Source organism: Coregonus clupeaformis, chromosome 16 (genome assembly GCF_020615455.1).
Source record: "Coregonus clupeaformis isolate EN_2021a chromosome 16, ASM2061545v1, whole genome shotgun sequence".
NCBI lineage: Eukaryota > Metazoa > Chordata > Actinopteri > Salmoniformes > Salmonidae > Coregonus > Coregonus clupeaformis.
Window position 1 is genome coordinate 55,251,375 of NC_059207.1, and position 16,456 is coordinate 55,267,830.

At 42.2% G+C, this 16,456-nt stretch overlaps 2 protein-coding genes across 3 annotated transcripts; both read left to right on the forward strand.

The window, feature by feature from the left end:
* Nucleotides 1–2,687: 2,687 nt before the first annotated feature.
* On the forward strand, nt 2,688–9,055 carry LOC121584255 (V-set and immunoglobulin domain-containing protein 10). Its single transcript, XM_041900086.2, has 9 exons — nt 2,688–3,026; nt 3,225–3,533; nt 4,089–4,394; nt 4,721–4,869; nt 4,992–5,142; nt 5,611–5,895; nt 7,941–8,054; nt 8,302–8,463; nt 8,724–9,055. Exons 1-9 carry the CDS (start codon nt 2,975–2,977, stop codon nt 8,801–8,803), a joined length of 1,608 nt encoding a protein of 535 aa, XP_041756020.2. The 5' UTR covers nt 2,688–2,974; the 3' UTR covers nt 8,804–9,055.
* Nucleotides 9,056–10,798: 1,743 nt separating this feature from the next.
* On the forward strand, nt 10,799–16,361 carry wsb2 (WD repeat and SOCS box containing 2). Of its 2 annotated transcripts, none has more exons than XM_041901653.1 (9): nt 10,799–11,112; nt 12,031–12,229; nt 12,378–12,580; nt 12,686–12,817; nt 12,965–13,068; nt 13,361–13,557; nt 13,739–13,828; nt 13,913–14,029; nt 15,410–16,361. In XM_041901653.1, the coding sequence occupies exons 1-9, from the start codon at nt 11,073–11,075 to the stop codon at nt 15,618–15,620; spliced, it is 1,293 nt and encodes a 430-aa protein (XP_041757587.1). In that variant the 5' UTR covers nt 10,799–11,072; the 3' UTR covers nt 15,621–16,361. The 2 variants fall into 2 exon arrangements, with proteins under 2 accessions (XP_041757587.1, XP_041757588.1); XM_041901654.1 differs by having other exon boundaries at nt 12,031–12,199.
* The last annotated feature ends 95 nt before the right edge of the window (nt 16,362–16,456 follow it).

The window sequence follows — 16,456 nt, forward strand, 5'->3', positions numbered from 1 at the left end:
CTTGCCATAATATGGACTTGGTCTTTTACCGAATAGGGCTATCTTCTGTATACACTCTTTTGGTTACTACATGTTTTTTTTTATCTAAAACCTGTTTTCGCTTTGTCATTATGGGTTATTGTGTGTAGATTTATGAGACATTTGTTTTTAATCCATTTTAGAACAAGGTTATAACGTAACAAAATGGGGGTCTGAATACTTTCTGAATGCACTGCTCCACCTGCCTTGAATGACGGGTCACCACTGCATGACCTACAGCATGGTCAAGCAAGTTAATGTTTCTGACATTTTTGGACCACTAAACAACTATTGATTTAGAACCACAGTTACCGCAAAACAGGAGCTGCCTCCACTATTCCAGCACCATTTCAGCATCATCAAATCGTCTCTGCTTAGACTAATAACTAAAAGATACCAAAAACGATTTAGTCCAATTTACTGTGAGTGTGTGCACGTCCGTGCAAGTAGAAAAACATGTTGACTCACCCTACTTGTAGAGAAACGCCAATACCATCCTCCTCTCTTTCATGTTGACGAAATGGTCTATCACTCTGTCATACAGAACACATTTTTTTATGATTATTATTTAGACTACCTGGCTAAAATGCTTGCTCGGTAGCCTAACTTCCATTAATGGGCAACATTAGCTAGTTAACATTAGCCTTCTACATCTAGCTACAACATATTGAACTTCCCTCCTCTCAGGCCAGGGGCACAACAATGTATGAATAATGGTTGGATCAGAATCGCTGTTATAATCATTGGCCAGTATGGAGAATTAAGTAAAACCACAGGTCCAAATCCCTATCTCCGTCCATGGCTAATTTAGGAAAGGGCCAATTTTAGCTAGCTGGCTAGCTAGCCACATGAGGACAACAACACGAGATGCAACAATTCAAGTTTTTCTGTCAATGATGTATGTGCTCAATGGGATTTGATAGGAGTGACGCCAAATCCAAGTTGGCTTCCCTTTACACTTTTTTTGGTGAGCCAGGACCATTCACAGTTGAGCTTGCTCAGTTCAGCTCAACGCTGATTGGCTAATTTTTTATACTTTTTTTGTTAAGGGAGGCCAGATTCCTGGCTGGCTTCCCTTGCCTTCAGTGCTATGGGCGCCAACAATTTCATACTCATTTGGACCAGACATAATCAGATAGATGGCCTACACATAGAGAGGGGCGCTGTTTCGCTCGCTCAGATGCTTTCTCCTGTGAGATACATTCAGTCTCTTTAATTAATTATGAAACACAGAGATGAAAGATACATTATTTTATGTTTTTAAAACTTTTGATTTGTCCATTTTTGGGGGAAGCCTGGCTTCCCTTGGCATATATGAATACATGCCACTGCTGTAAAGTTTGGTGGAGGAGGAATAATGGTCTATGCCTGTTTTTCATGGTTCGCGCTAGGCCCCTTAGTTCCAGTGAAGGGGAATCTTAACACTACAGCATATTCTAGATGATTCTGTGCTTCCAACTTTGTGGCAACAGTTTGGGGAAGGCCCTTTCCTGTTTCAGCATGACAATGCCCCCGTGCACAAAGCGAGGTCCATACAGAAATGGTTTGTTGAGATCGGTGTGGAAGAACTTGACTGGCCTGCACAGAGCCCTGACCTCAACTCCATCGAACACCTTTGGGATGAATTGGAACGCCGGCTGTGAGCCAGGCCTAATCGCCCAACATCAGTGCCCGACCTCACTAATGCTCTTGTGGCTGAATGGAAGCAAGTCCCTGCAGCAATGTTCCAACATCTAGTGGAAAGCCTTCCCAGAAGAGTGGAGGCTGTTATAGCAGCAAAGGGGGAACCAAATCCATATTAATGGCCATGATTTTGAAATGAGATGTTCGACGAGCTGGTGTCCACATACTTTCGGTCATGTAGTGTAACTGTTAGTTGTTGTTTTTTTTAACAAAATGTAACGTTAGACGTTAATGCCCTAGTTGTAGATTTTTGGTGAAAATCACTACAATACCTGTGCTTTAGCTGTCAACCTGGCCTGATATTGGCTACACTAGCTACTTCCCTACTGTGGTCAGATGTCACCCTGGCCGAATACTGGCTATACTAGCTACTTCCCTACTGCGGGCAAGCGAACAAGGTGCCCAGTGTTGTCGGCTTGCAGCGCGTACTGTCCCCATTGAGGAGTGTAGACTCTATCATGGTGAAATCCAGATGGTTAGGCCTACTACCAACAAGTTATTTCTCGTGTAGGCTGCTACCCTACTCGAAATAAAATCAAGTGGGATGGAACAAATTGGAGATAGTGATCAAATCCAGATGGTGACCAATACTTATTGTTATTTCTCCATCGCCCATCGACATAATCACTTTACAAATTTTAATAAGTGTTATGCTGTTGCAAAACAAACCAGTCATTGTGTAGAGATTCATTTTACCATCTAAACTGGTGTGACATATATTTTCCATAACCCCAAATTTTGAAGCTGGTGTTAACAACCGAAAGTAAAAGACGCAAAAACGAAACATAAGAACGGAAAGCATAAAAATAGCGCGCATAGAACACAGAATTGTTAGACTTGCTGCCAATGAGAATGAAACATCTATAATTCATATTTCTATGTGAATTTGGTCCGGTCGCACAAAAAGTTACATATTGTAGCTTGCAAGGGCTTATAAGGACGATCGACGGAACCGATTTGCCTCCACACTCGACTCTCAGCTACGCGACATGCGTCATCCATTTGGGCACTAGGCGTGTCCATAATACCTCTCCCTGAGTAAACAGCCAGGTAGCCAAATAGGTGAAAATATATAGCATGTGGCAGTTCCATGGAAAATAGATGTGTTGAATTATAGCCTATGGATATATTATCTACTCTAACCAGTCTTATGTAAACAACGTGTAGAGTTGTGTTTTGTCATAGCACGTACAACAGGTAGTCAGGTAAACGGCTGACATTGGCAACCAAGCTTTTGTTTAACTTGCAATCAGGCTACACAGCAGTAATAATCATGAAGGCATTCACAGTTGCAATTTTTCTTCTTTTGTTCATGCATCAGACAGGTGAGTGTCCACTTGTGACGTGTTTATGAATAGCCTATGTAACGTAAAAGGTGGATTTGAAACATAATCCATTGTTTTTAGCCTAATAAGTGATACAGTGAAATTAGTTTATATTAGGTCAATGTTTTGATCTATGTGGTACTCACTTTTACTATTTGTTAATCGTGTCTCATCTCTTGCTTATTGTTTTTATGAAAGTTGCAGCAAATGGGCGCTCAGATCAAACTACTGTTATCAAAACACTGGGAGCGAATATTCTACTTCCGTGTTGGAACACTGCGATTAATGTGACTCCCTCCTTCACGGGATGGATGAAGAATGGACAGTTTATCATTGGCCGAAATCATTCCATAATTCTAACACCTTCAAGTGAAGGGCACCTGACGATACAGTACAATCAAAGCTTGTACATCAATGGACTAGCTTTGTCAGATGAGGGGACCTATCTTTGTGATTCCTTACCCCATGACAACAAAACTCAAACAAGTCTGACATTGCGAATAGTCAGTAAGTGTATGTTTTCTAATGTAACAATGTGTGTGTTGATATAATTCTTGTATAATGAATTGTATATAAACTACATTGCCAAAAGTATGTGGACACCCCTTCAATTTAGTGGATTCGGCTATTTCAGCCTCACCCGTTGCTGACAGGTGTATACAATCGAGTATCTTGGTCAATTGCCCTGGCTCCAAATTTCTTGAAACGGGTTCTTCCAGAATATTTTCTGCAGTGGTTAGTTTCGTGGATAACAGATACTGTAGTAGTATGTCCATGTCTCCTGTAGGCATTTGAATGTGTATCATAAAAGGGTATTTGCAGGTGATCTTAAATACTGTACCTTGACGAGCGTTGAACGGTCTGATTTTAACCAATAAGGACTAGGAAGGATCTCTAAAGAGAATGCCATGTGTGTATGTTGTGGTATCAGTCCACATTGTTCAATAATGAAACATTGTAACAATGCTTGATTGTTGTATTCTGGGAAGACTATTCAAGTGCAAAGTGTATGCCTACTTTGTAGACACTATTACTAAACTACCTCATGTTTACCTCTTACAGGTGGTCCTGAAAATGGCATCACAGACATCCACCCAGCCACAACCCTTTCCAATGGAACCCTTGTCGTCCACAGGGGTTCCACTGTGTTGTTCAACTGCTCCAGCTGGTCTTATCCCTCCCAGAGTCTGTCCTGGGGGTTTCAGGGTGTGGCGTCCAGCAACGACTCCCTGACAGCGGGCAGTGGGTCCTGGCTGGACTTCAGGATAGAGGACATCCAACCCACAGCTCAGGGGAACTATAGCTGTAGAGCCCAGAACTCAGTTTCCAAGAAGGCAGTTGACTGGAGCAGAGAGCTGCTTGTATACTGTAGGTGACTATAAGGGTAATCGACTCACTAGTCTCTGATACTGGGATCTGTCTTCTGGGATTGCCTGGGCTTAGTGATCATTTAAGAAAAAATTAATCTCTGAATGTCAATACTGTTTTGTTTGTCTGCAGTTGCCACTGGCTAAATACCTGGTACCTAATGGTGCCCAGTGGTGCTTGTTTAGATTAACCAAAATAATGAATCTTATTATCATATTATCTTAACAATCAAAATGGTACCTGGTTTGTTATTACTGTGTAATTACCCAAATACCAAATCAATTCTATAAATACCGTAACATTAAGTGCTTCCATTTCTCCTCTAGATTCCCCAGAGAAGCAACCGGAGTGTCAGTGGAAGGTATGGAAGAACCTGTCCCATGTCCAGTTTAACTGCAGCTGGTTTGGAGGCTACCCCTCTCCCACGTTACTCTGGGGGGAGAAACATCAAGAGCCAGCGAGACAGGGGAACCAGGTGTTTTTTTGTGTGTTTTTGGGGGACAATTTAAAAACACAATTAAATGGGGTACAATGCATTTAAAATCATTGAGGATAACACACAAGTGTAACAACTTATTTCCATTGTGGTCATCTTAGGTGGCAGGACAGCTGATGGAGTCGGAGGTGACAGACAGTCTGGTGGTGAATCTGAACAGGTCGTTGTTGTTTGACGGGCAGACGCTCAAGTGTGATGGGCATCACCCTATGATCAGTGCAGAAGACGAGAAGTTCTGCTCCTTCACCCTCAGTAAGCAATATAAGAGACACCCTGCAAACGAGTCAACATAGCTTCTATGCTCTCTGTTTACTTTTCAGCTTGATGGTTTCTGTATTGCAAATACTGTACAAAGACGCCCTGAAACTTATCAATAACAGTTCACTTCAGTTCAGGTCAACTCTTTGTTTATTTCAGCTTTAAACCAACTGTGGTTTCTGCAACTGTACAAAGCTCAGAATGTTAGCCAGGTGTGAACCCATTCAGTGGCACACAGCAAGGGAGCTGTCTTTGTAATTCCAGAAAGCCGTGCCAAACAATGAAAAAGCACCAAAGAACGTGTACACCTCTTACTCAGCCACACCTCTCCATAGTGTGTGTGTGTGTGTGTGTATGTGTGTATGTGTGTGTGTGTGTGTGCACGTGTATCCTTATATCTAATATAAATGTGTAATTATATCCCTGACCCAGTCTAACACCCTGTTTCTTCTCATCTCCCAGAGTCTCCCTATCCTGAAGGGGAACCACTGGTCACAGCTCTCGAAGGCACCAACATCACATTAACCTGTACAGAGTCCAGCTCCCGGCCTCCAGCCCTCACCACCTGGCAGAGGACAGCCCAGCAGGAGGACGTGGTACCCAGCCCCAAGTATGTCCTGTCAGAGCAGGGCCCCACCTTCACCCTCACCATAGTCAACGTCGCCAAGCAGGACGAGGGCCTCTACTTCTGCAGGAGCGAGAACCCACTGATGGTCCGCGAGCTGGAGATCTATTTAACAGTTACGAGTGAGTTGAGAAAGAGAGAGAGAGTGTGTCAGTGCGTGTTTGTGCACGTGCCTATATTTCCTTACTGTAAGAAAAAATGTGGGACATATGGGAAACTGTATAGAAAACGTGTCTACAGATTGCATATGGCCCTAGTGATAATTGATGTTTATAATCATAAAGGCCAGGTGTGGGGGATCTTTATCAGAACTAAACCATTTGTGAACATGCTTAGTGCACATGTAATACATGTACAGTGAGGGAAAAAAAGTATTTGATCCCCTGCTGATTTTGTACGTTTGCCCACTGACAAAGACATGATCAGTCTATCATTTTAATGGTAGGTTTATTTGAACAGTGAGAGACAGAATAACAACAAAAAAATCCAGAAAAACACATGTAAAAAATGTTATAAATTGATTTGCATTTTAATGAGGGAAATAAGTATTTGACCCCCTCTCAATCAGAAAGATTTCTGGCTCCCAGGTGTCTTTTATACAGGTAACGAGCTGAGATTAGGAGCACACTCTTAAAGGGAGTGCTCCTAATCTCAGTTTGTTACCTGTATAAAAGACACCTGTCCACAGAAGCAATCAATCAATCACATTCCAAACTCTCCACCATGGCCAAGACCAAAGAGCTCTCCAAGGATGTCAGGGACCTGATTGTAGAACTACACAAGGCTGGAATGGGCTACAAGACCATCGCCAATCAGCTTGGTGAGAAGGTGACAACAGTTGGTGCGATTATTCGCAAATAGAAGAAACACAAAAGAACTGTCAATCTCCCTCGGCCTGGGGCTCCATTCAAGATCTCACCTCGTGGAGTTGCAATGATCATGAGAACGGTGAGGAATCAGCTCAGAACTACACGGGAGGATCTTGTCAATGATCTCAAGGCAGCTGGGACCATTGTCACCAAGAAAACAATTGATAACACACTACGCCGTAAAGGACTGAAATCCTGCAGCGCCCGCAAGGTCCCCCTGCTCAAGAAAGCACATATACATGCCCGTCTGAAGTTTGCCAATGAACATCTGAATAATTCAGAGGAGAACTGGGTGAAAGTGTTGTGGTCAGATGAGACCAAAATTGAGCTCTTTGGCATCAACTCAACTCGCCGTGTTTGGAGGAGGAGGAATGCTGCCTATGACCCCAAGAACACCATCCCCACCGTCAAACATGGAGGTGGAAACATTATGCTTTGGGGGTGTTTTTCTGCTAAGGGGACAGGACAACTTCACTGCATCAAAGGGACGATGGACGGGCCATGTACCGTCAAATCTTGGGTGAGAACCTCCTTCCCTCAGCCAGGGCATTGAAAATGGGTCGTGAATGGGTATTCCAGCATGACAATTACCCAAAACACACGGCCAAGGCAATAAAGGAGTGGCTCAAGAATAAGCACATTAAGGTCCTGGAGTGGCCTAGCCAGTCTCCAGACCTTAATCCCATAGAAAATCTGTGGAGGGAGCTGAAGGTTCGAGTTGCCAAACGTCAGCCTCGAAACCTTAATGACTTGGAGAAGATCTGCAAAGAGGAGTGGGACAAAATCCATCCTGAGATGTGTGCAAACCTGGTGGCCAACTACAAGAAACGTCTGACCTCTGTGATTGCCAACAAGGGTTTTGCCACCAAGTCCTAAGTCATGTTTTGCAGAGGGGTCAAATACTTATTTCCCTCATTAAAATGCAAATCAATTTATAACATTGACATGCGTTTTTCTGGATTTTTGTTGTTGTTATTCTGTCTCTCACTGTTCAAATAAACCTACCATTACAATTATAGACTGATCATGTCTTTGTCAGTGGGCAAACGTACAAAATCAGCAGGGGATCAAATACTTTTTTCCCTCACTGTATAGACACAGAATACCATTCTTTTAAACAAAAACCTATCAAAGGCAGGTGCAGAAAGGTAGCAAGGAAACACCTTCTTTGGAATGTCGATAAACCTGTTGCCTCTCCTTGTGAGAGATTCTTGTACATTCATGTCCCTTTAGCGACATGTAAGCATGTCTAATGAGAGACTAAAACATGTCTAATCTAGTTTTTTTTGTTTCCTCAGCCTCTTCTCAATACACTGGAGCAATCATTGGGATATTCCTAGCCCTTTTGGTCGTAGGATCTGGGATTGTTATCGCTAAAACAATATATTCCAGCCGTGACCGAATTTGCCTGGGTAAAACCCCTTTTCCCCATGAATTGCATTGTCCCTTTTGTTACAAGAGCTTCAAGTTAGCTCATCTGCCTTTGTTTATTATTGTGTAGTTTCATGAAAGGTGAAAGAAAAAGATCCATCAACCTAACCTTAAAGATAAGATATACTTTGATGATGAGTGACTTGGAAAGTTACTGACTTGCTAAAATATATATGTAAATACTAACAACCAACTTTGAAATCTAAATTGATCTTTTTTTTTTAACAGGTAATGGATGTGAGCGAATGGAGGAGGAGAGAGGAGATGTGTTGAGCCTGGTAGAGTCCGATGAAGAGGAGGTGTTTCATCAAGCAGTACCCAGACTGCCACCTCTACCTCTGACTAATGGACACAACACTACACTTGTACAAATACATAGAATCTCATCCAGTAAGAGATGATTCTAGCTGCTTCCTGCTTGTAGAGGGGGGGATTTCCCACTGGTGTACTAGCTGCATATATTTGTTTTGAAAAGGTGTAGGCCTGTTCTATGTTACATTATGAAGGCAAGTAATGTGATTGTAATGTTGTAATTGCATGTATCTATAATATACAGTGGATAGAACTGTAACTATTCTGTTGCTGTTTTGTATTGACCTCATACTGTATATGCAGCTCTAACCCAAATGTGTAACCCATCTCTTTTTCAGATGACCATGAAGATGAAGAAATTGTTGAACATCCATTACAGCTAGAAACTACAGATATGGAAGAACTTGTCACATTTTAGGTGTTGGAAGATTGTTTTTATGTAATTCTTTAAAGCATATCATAGAGAACATTTTACTACGTATGAAACTGTGAGAAGATGTGTAATTATAGGTGGTTGGCTTTTACAGTAGCCTATGTAGATGTATGGGTCTGCTTTTTACTGTCCATTTCACTTTTTGGTTTTCACTTAAGGCTTATTCATTGATCATTAACAGGGTTATTTAAATGAATTGTTGCCATTTGTCTCATTAAATGACATTTTTGACAGTAATGTAACATTTCATAACATTTTGTATCATTCAAACACAAAATACATCTGAATAAAAAAACATAGGCAGGGATGGATGTACACTGAGTGCACAAAACATTAGGAACACCTTCCTAATATTGAGTTGCACCCCCTTTTGCCCTCAGCACAGCCTCAGTTCGTTGGGGCATGGACAAAAAAAGGTGTCAAAAGCATTCCACAGGGATGCTGGCCCATGTTGACTTCAATGCTTCCCACAGTTGTGTCAAGTTGGCTGGATATCCTTTGCATGGTGGACCATTCTTGATACACACGGGAAACTGTTGAGCGTGAAAAATTCAGCAGCGTTGCAGTTCTTGACACACTCAAACCGGTGCGACTGGCACCTACAACCATACCCGGTTCAAAGGTACTTCAATGTTTTGTCTTGCCAGTTCATCCTCTGAATGGCACACATACACAATCCATGTCTCAAGGCTTAAAAGTCCTTCTTTAACCTGTCTCCTCCACTTCATCTACACTGATGAAAGTGGATTTAACAAGTGACATCAATAAGGGATCATAGCTTTCACCTGGATTCACCTTGTCAGTCTATTCATGGGAAGAGCAGGTGTTCCTAATGTTTTGTACACTTCGTGTATGTCAATCAAATGTATTTATAAAGCCCTTTTTACATCACCAGATGTCACAAAGTGCTATACAGAAACCCAGCCTAAAACCCCAAACAGTAAGCAATGCAGATGTAGAAGCACAGTGGCTAGGAAAAACTCCCTAGCAAGACAGAAACCTAGGAAGAAACCTAGAGAGGAACCAGGCTCTGAGGGGTGGCCAGTCCCCTTCTGGCTGTGCCTGGTGGACATTATAACAGTACATGGCCATTAAGGCCATATTTTTCTCCAAGATGTTCAAACGTTCATGGATGACCAGCAGGGTCAAATAACAGGTCAGTACATCAGGAGTAAATGTCACTTGGCTTTTCATAGCCGGGCATTTATAGGTTGAAATAGCAGGTGCGGTAGAGAGAGAGAGAGTTGAAAACAGCAGGTCTGGGACAAGGTATCATGTCAGGTGAACAGGTCAGGGTTCCATAGCTGCAGGTAGAAGAGTTGAAACTGGAGCAGCAGCATGACCAGGTGGACTGGGGACAGCAAGGAGTCATCAGGCCAGGTAGTCCTGAGGCATGGTCCTAGGGCTCAGGTCCTCTGGGAGGGGAGGGAGAGCGGGAGAGAGAGAGAGAGAATTAGAGGGAGCATACTTAAATTCACACAGGACACCAGATAGACAGGAGAATAACACCAGATATAACAGACTGACCCTAGCCCCCAGACACATAGACTATTGCAGCATAGATACTAGATGTTTCTCTCTCACTCTCTCTTTCTCTTTTTATTAATGAACAATAGATACAATTTACAAGTTGGAATGAGCAGGGGCGCAACTTTGATTTTAGAAGTGGAGGGGGGACATAATTGTTTTTTATTGTTTTTATCCAGTCAGATAAACACTCCAAACAGCCTACTGACGCACGGAGGCGTCCGCATGGTCCTAAATCACACGGTTGCCTCGTTTTGTATCACATTCCAATTATAAAACTGTGGGGGACAAAAATGCAATTTCAGAATGTGGGGGGGACCCCGTCCCCAGTGAAAGTTGCGCCCCTGGGAATGAGTATGCTCATCAATAGATCAAAAAAGCAATAAAGCCAAGACAGTCCATGTTATGTAATAGAAAACAAGGGCACGTGTGGCAAGGTAGCCAATCGCATCGCATTGGAGAGATGAAATTTTACTGTACAGGAAATCAGATGAATTCCGATTTGACTTACATTTCTCTTCCGAAAGCTTTTAAAAAACAATATTAGTCTATATCACATCATTTAGCGATCGAAATATACAGTATGCGCTCTGTTTTTCTCTCGGAATATGGCATTTTAACATGGGATTACTGACTGGACGGCATTGTTAGATAATCAGGAAGTATAGGCATTGAACCGATCAAGAATGTGATAACCTGCTCCGGTCAACGTCTATCATTTGCAAAAATGTGTTCATTGAAAGACAACATTCGGCGCATACGGTCAGGTACGTTCCATTTATACAGGTAACTGCCAAAATAAAGTAAACACTTGAGTAAATTAGGGTTTTGGCGGCTCTGTTATGGTGTGGGGTGCATTTTCCTGGCATGGTTTAGGTCCACTGAGGGCAAGGTAAACACCAATAAATACATACACATCCATTCTGAGTGATCACCTTCAACCTTTGATTAATCGCTTCTATCCTGGTGGGAGTGGTCTCTTCCAGGATGACAATGCCCCCATTCACAGGGCACGAGTGGTGGTCACTGAATGATTTGATGAGCATGAAGCCCAAACAGATATAACGTTTGACTAAAACAATCATTTCAAACCTTGCTTTCATTTGTATATGATCACATATATATCTGTATTATGAGTGGGGATACTTTGGAACAGATTTCCAAAATTATAATCACTTGGAGCTGATTTGCTGGTGTGTTTGGGGGGCAAATAAAATGTGGCCCGTGGGCCGCCAGTTGGGGAACCCTGATGTAAACCAGATGCAATGATCTCAACTAAAACGAAGACTTATGGGAGACTCTGGTGCAGTGCCTGAGACAGCGTTTTCCACCACCATCAACAAAACACCAATTGATGGAATTTATTGTGGAAGAATGGTGTAGCATCCCTCCAACAGAGTTCCAGACACTTGTAGAATCTATGCCAAGGCTTTTCTGGCGGCTCGTAGTGACCCAACACCCTGTTAAGAGACTTTATGTTGGTGTTTCCTTTTATTTTTCAGTTACCTGTAAATAGCTTTCAGAAACAGTAAATCCCATGTAGAGATGGGGAGAAATGAAAGGGAAGAATTGCCTACTGAACAGCTGGCGCACTGACAAATATGTGGAGTATTCACTCAAATGTACTGTATTACCGTAGTCCAACAACATTAATTGTTTCCATTCTAACTTCTCACCTCTCACAGCTTCCGATGGGCTGATATTGGAATTGAAATCCGCCCACCCTCCATCCCTGGAGGGGCGCGCTGGCTGCGAGACGTGGAGCGTCGATTTCTCTCCGGATGGATCCTGGTTTGCATGGTCCATGGGACACGGGATTGTGTGGGTGATCGCCTGGCCGCTTCAGTATGATAAGTATGCAGGGCCTTTAAAGAAGACAGGCCTGTAAATATTCCTTCCTCCTTCCTTCCTTCCATCCATTCTTCCTTGCTTCCTCTCCTCCTTCCTCATTTGAAGGTCTTGATGTTATTCATCAGCAACTCTTGAGTTTTTGCCTTCATTTGTTTACTGACAATAATGCTTGTCCATATAGGGTTGAGATTGCCCTGGAGAGCAACAGACAGGACAAGACCCTGAACTGTGATCAGACAGTGTGGGGGCTGGCGTTTGGACCACGTCCATCAAAGACACCAGCACCTGGAGAAAAAGCAGCATCCTGTGATAGAGAGTCATCCAGACTGCTTCTGGCCACTGGTTTAGACAATGGAGTGATCAAGATATGGGATGTTGTAACTGGTGGGATATCTAACATAGGACACTGTTCTATTTCATTTATTGACCACATGATGCCAAGTCTCTAATGTTAACCTGCAACTCACAGTGCCCTGATAACATTTTCAGGTCAGCCTCGGTTTGACCTCAAAGGACACGAGGGTATTGCAAGGGACCTGGTCTTCACTCCCAACGGAAAGCTCACCCTCGTATCTTCCTCTCGAGACAAAACTTTAAGGATATGGGATCTAACCCAGAAAGGTCAGCTATTGTTATACATCTAAAAACCATTGCACCAAAGGATATGTCTCTCATCTTCTCCAATGCAGAAATTCATGGACATGTTTATTGCACATGGAATTGACCCTAAGCTTCTATATACTGTATCTGTTTCTCTGCCCTCCATAGGTAAAAAGGAGCCACATGTCCTCACTGGCCACAAGGACTGGGTCAGCTGCTGTAGTGTTTCACCAGACTGCAGCATGATCGCATCCATTGGCAGGTTTGACAGAGTGAGTTGCCCCTCAGCAGAGCACTCTCCAAGAGAAGGAGAACTCTGGCCAATCTGTTTTGATAAAGTTAGTTGGTATTGTTTTCTTGGCTGTAGCAGACAAGCTGCAAACTAACTAAAGGACATGTCACACTACTGAACAGAACGAAACCAAGCTGTACTAAGCTGGCCTGGTTTCGCAACCACAATAGTTGCGGAAACCGTGCTGAAAAGGAAATGTCTGAGCCAGCAGAGTTTGGTTCGACTCAGCATGGTAGTATGAAAAGGGTATACCAATTTTTTTATTTTACCAGATGGTGTGTCTATGGAGCCTGCGGTCGTACACCTTCATCAGGAACCTAATGGGGATCAACCACAAGACATTCTACCTGTTAGCTTCCTGTGACTTCTCTCCTGATGGGGCACTGCTCGCCACCGCAGCATTCAGTGGTTCCAGTTGGTGGATCGATCTGTGGGACCCCTACACTGCACAGAAATTGTCATCTCTAATGTACGTCTCTATTTTAATACAGATAGAGAGAGAGAGTTGTGTGTGGATAATGGTTTGATATGTGTGGCAGGATAATGGTGTGATATGTGTAGCAGGATAATGGTGTGATATGTGTAGCAGGATAATGGTGTGATATGTGTGGTGCATTAGTTGACACATCGTTGCTTTTTCTTTCCCATAGGGATTGCTCTGAGATGTATGGACAGAACCAAATCTCATCATTGAGATTCTCCCCCGAGGGTTTGCAACTGGCCATTGTTACTGAAGACAGGTAAGAGTTTAGTTAAGAGCTTTGCACTCTCCTCAACAAATTAAAAGAGAAAGTACTAGGCCTTGTGTTTCATGTGTTTCACAGAGCCCTCCAGATGTGGGAGCCGGGACAAAGGGGCATGGTGATGCAGACCAAGGAGGACCGTGCCTCCAACGGGCTGTGCTGCAACTTCCATCCACAAGGGGGAGTCGTAGCCACAGGGTAGATTTACTTTACTGGCTCATTCTCATTAGAATAACTTGATACAAACATGAGCCTCCTACACTTAACTCATTTTAGATCCAGCTCTGTCCAAGCCTGGAAGCTCTGTCAAGCCTGGAAGCTCTGTCCAAGCTCTGTCAAGCCTGGAAGCTCTGTCCAAGCTCTGTCAAGCCGAATACCTGTATTTGCGTTTCCTAAATAGTAGGCATTTTAGGTATGCAATTATTTATTTATTTAGTTTTAGTATGCTTTAAATGCCAGGATGTCATACTCATTTTGGCTTTTCATCTAGTAGAATTCACTGCACACTATTAAGTAAGGGAATCGTCTTTTAAGACCCATGTGTGTCTGACTTAGGTATGTAAAGGGAGGGTATATTAATGGAAACTTTCTAAGTTTACCAGTAAACTACCAGATTTTTGGTATCTTTCATGGATTTTATGTAATCTATCACAAGACATCTAGTGGTCCTTTTGGGTACTTCAGATTATCACAGGTGTCTGTAATTATCTCTGGCCCTCTGTGTGGCCTTATCACATGTAAAATATATGAAATAATTAAATATGATTTAAAAAATAATAGAATGACAAAGCTGTAAAACATTATCCTACATAAATTATAACCCATCACCTTAGTGAATAGCATTGGTGTTTAATATGAGGGTTTCAGCATGAAATATTGTTTTTTTTTACTGTCTATGTATTTGTTGTCAATGTTTTGGCTTCAAACTGGTGGCAGTTGTGAAAAAAATCAATAGTTGGAAGAGTTCCAGAGTTAATTGATAATGCCATGGTTAGTTAGATGCTTTTTTCATTAATTAGGCTATTTTCTCTTGAACCATATGGTCTATCTACTAGAAATTAATGGACAATATGGACACAGATATAAAAATGAATAATATATTAATACATTTTTCAAAAGTTATTCAAGTATAAATGACCAAAGTTACGATAGATTGCCATAGAATTTGTTAATTACCAAAGATTCCGATAACTATAGTAAATTACCAGTAGCTTTGCAACCCTAGTCTGACAACAGCTGATAATCAGCTGAGGGGAAGCGCTGTACCAAAATAAATGTATGTCGGGAATCAACGCAATTGCGCATTAGATGACGCATTTTCAGTAGGATGAGCCTAGTATGCCGATATTAGTTGCTTACTGCATTCGTTTTACCTAACCGTACATTCTAAATAGTATTTAGTATGATTAGTAAACAGTATGCAGTTTAAGTAAGTAGTAGGCAAGCCAGATTTCGGACACGACCCCCCCCGTGTCGTTGCAGTTGAAGTCTTTTTAGTAATTAGTCTTATTTAGTTGGCATATCCATGTAGAAAGATTAAAACACGGTAAACAAATTGGCTGTGTGTTCTTTTTGCAGGACCAGAGATGGCCATGTGAGGTTCTGGAGGGTTCCCAGGTCAGTGCCCAGTCTGTGCCACCTGTGCCGCTCCGCCCTGCGCCACTCAGTCTCCACCCACCAGGTGGAGGCCCTCCCCATCCCACGCAGGATCCTGGAGTTCCTCACCTACAGAGACATCCCGAACCACTCGGAAGCACGATCTGACCGCTCCTCAGATGAGGAGGAATAGTGACTTTTGGGAATGGGTGGAGAGCATGTTTCTGGACTCCATTTGCAATGCATTTGAGTTGGTGGATGTATTGACTGACTAATTATGGAACAGTCAAAGGAGGAGAGCTAATTATTTGCCTCATTTTGGAATGCATAAAAAGTTGGTGGGAATGTTGTCTGACTGAAAGGAAAGGGACTTTCAAGGACCTTGAGTGGAGTGGATACTTTGTGGTTTACACAAAATCAGTCATGTCCGATCAGCTATTTGCCCAAGGAAATCTCTCAGGATGTCAAAATAGAAATTAGCCTGGATGTAATTAGCAAGTGATTATACTCAAACATACAGCTGAACTTTTAAAACTCTTAAATCCTAACATTATACTGGTTAATTTACATAAATTGCACCAAAAAATGGAAGTTACTAGATGTATATTTTGTGCTAGGGGTATATTGTATGATATAACTATTATAGTGTGTAAATTGACATGTGTAATTTTGCTGAGTAAATATACATTTTGTATTGTGTAAATTGGTCTAATTAAATCATTATTCCATATAGTCAAAAAAATGCAAATTACATACTTCATTTTATTAAACAGATATTCAATTTAATAATGTACATAAAGGAATATTGAGCAGACAGGCACAAGTGTGTTTTTATGACGTCAGACCCCCTTCCAGCAATGGGGAACATCCCGCGCCCCCATCTATTTCTATGGGCACAAGCACTGTTCATGACACAAACTCTTCACACCCCTCTTGTTGGTGGAGAGAAAATGTTGCACGTTTGTTTAAAACTTATTTCCTGCAATTCAAACATTTTGTCATGGGGTGCAGAGAAAATGTTGCAGTTTT

Bases quoted from the DNA above. Each gene is read 5' to 3' on its own strand.
- LOC121584255 (XM_041900086.2), top strand. From the start codon at position 2,975: ATGAAGGCATTCACAGTTGCAATTTTTCTTCTTTTGTTCATGCATCAG. The intron at 3,027-3,224 runs GTGAGTGTCCAC...TTTTTATGAAAG, and splicing joins TTTGTTCATGCATCAGACAG to TTGCAGCAAATGGGCGCTCA. The intron at 8,055-8,301 runs GTAAAACCCCTT...TTTTTTTAACAG, and splicing joins CCGTGACCGAATTTGCCTGG to GTAATGGATGTGAGCGAATG.
- wsb2 (XM_041901653.1), top strand. From the start codon at position 11,073: ATGTGTTCATTGAAAGACAACATTCGGCGCATACGGTCAG. The intron at 13,558-13,738 runs GTACGTCTCTAT...TCTTTCCCATAG, and splicing joins CAGAAATTGTCATCTCTAAT to GGATTGCTCTGAGATGTATG. The intron at 14,030-15,409 runs GTAGATTTACTT...TTCTTTTTGCAG, and splicing joins GGGGGAGTCGTAGCCACAGG to GACCAGAGATGGCCATGTGA.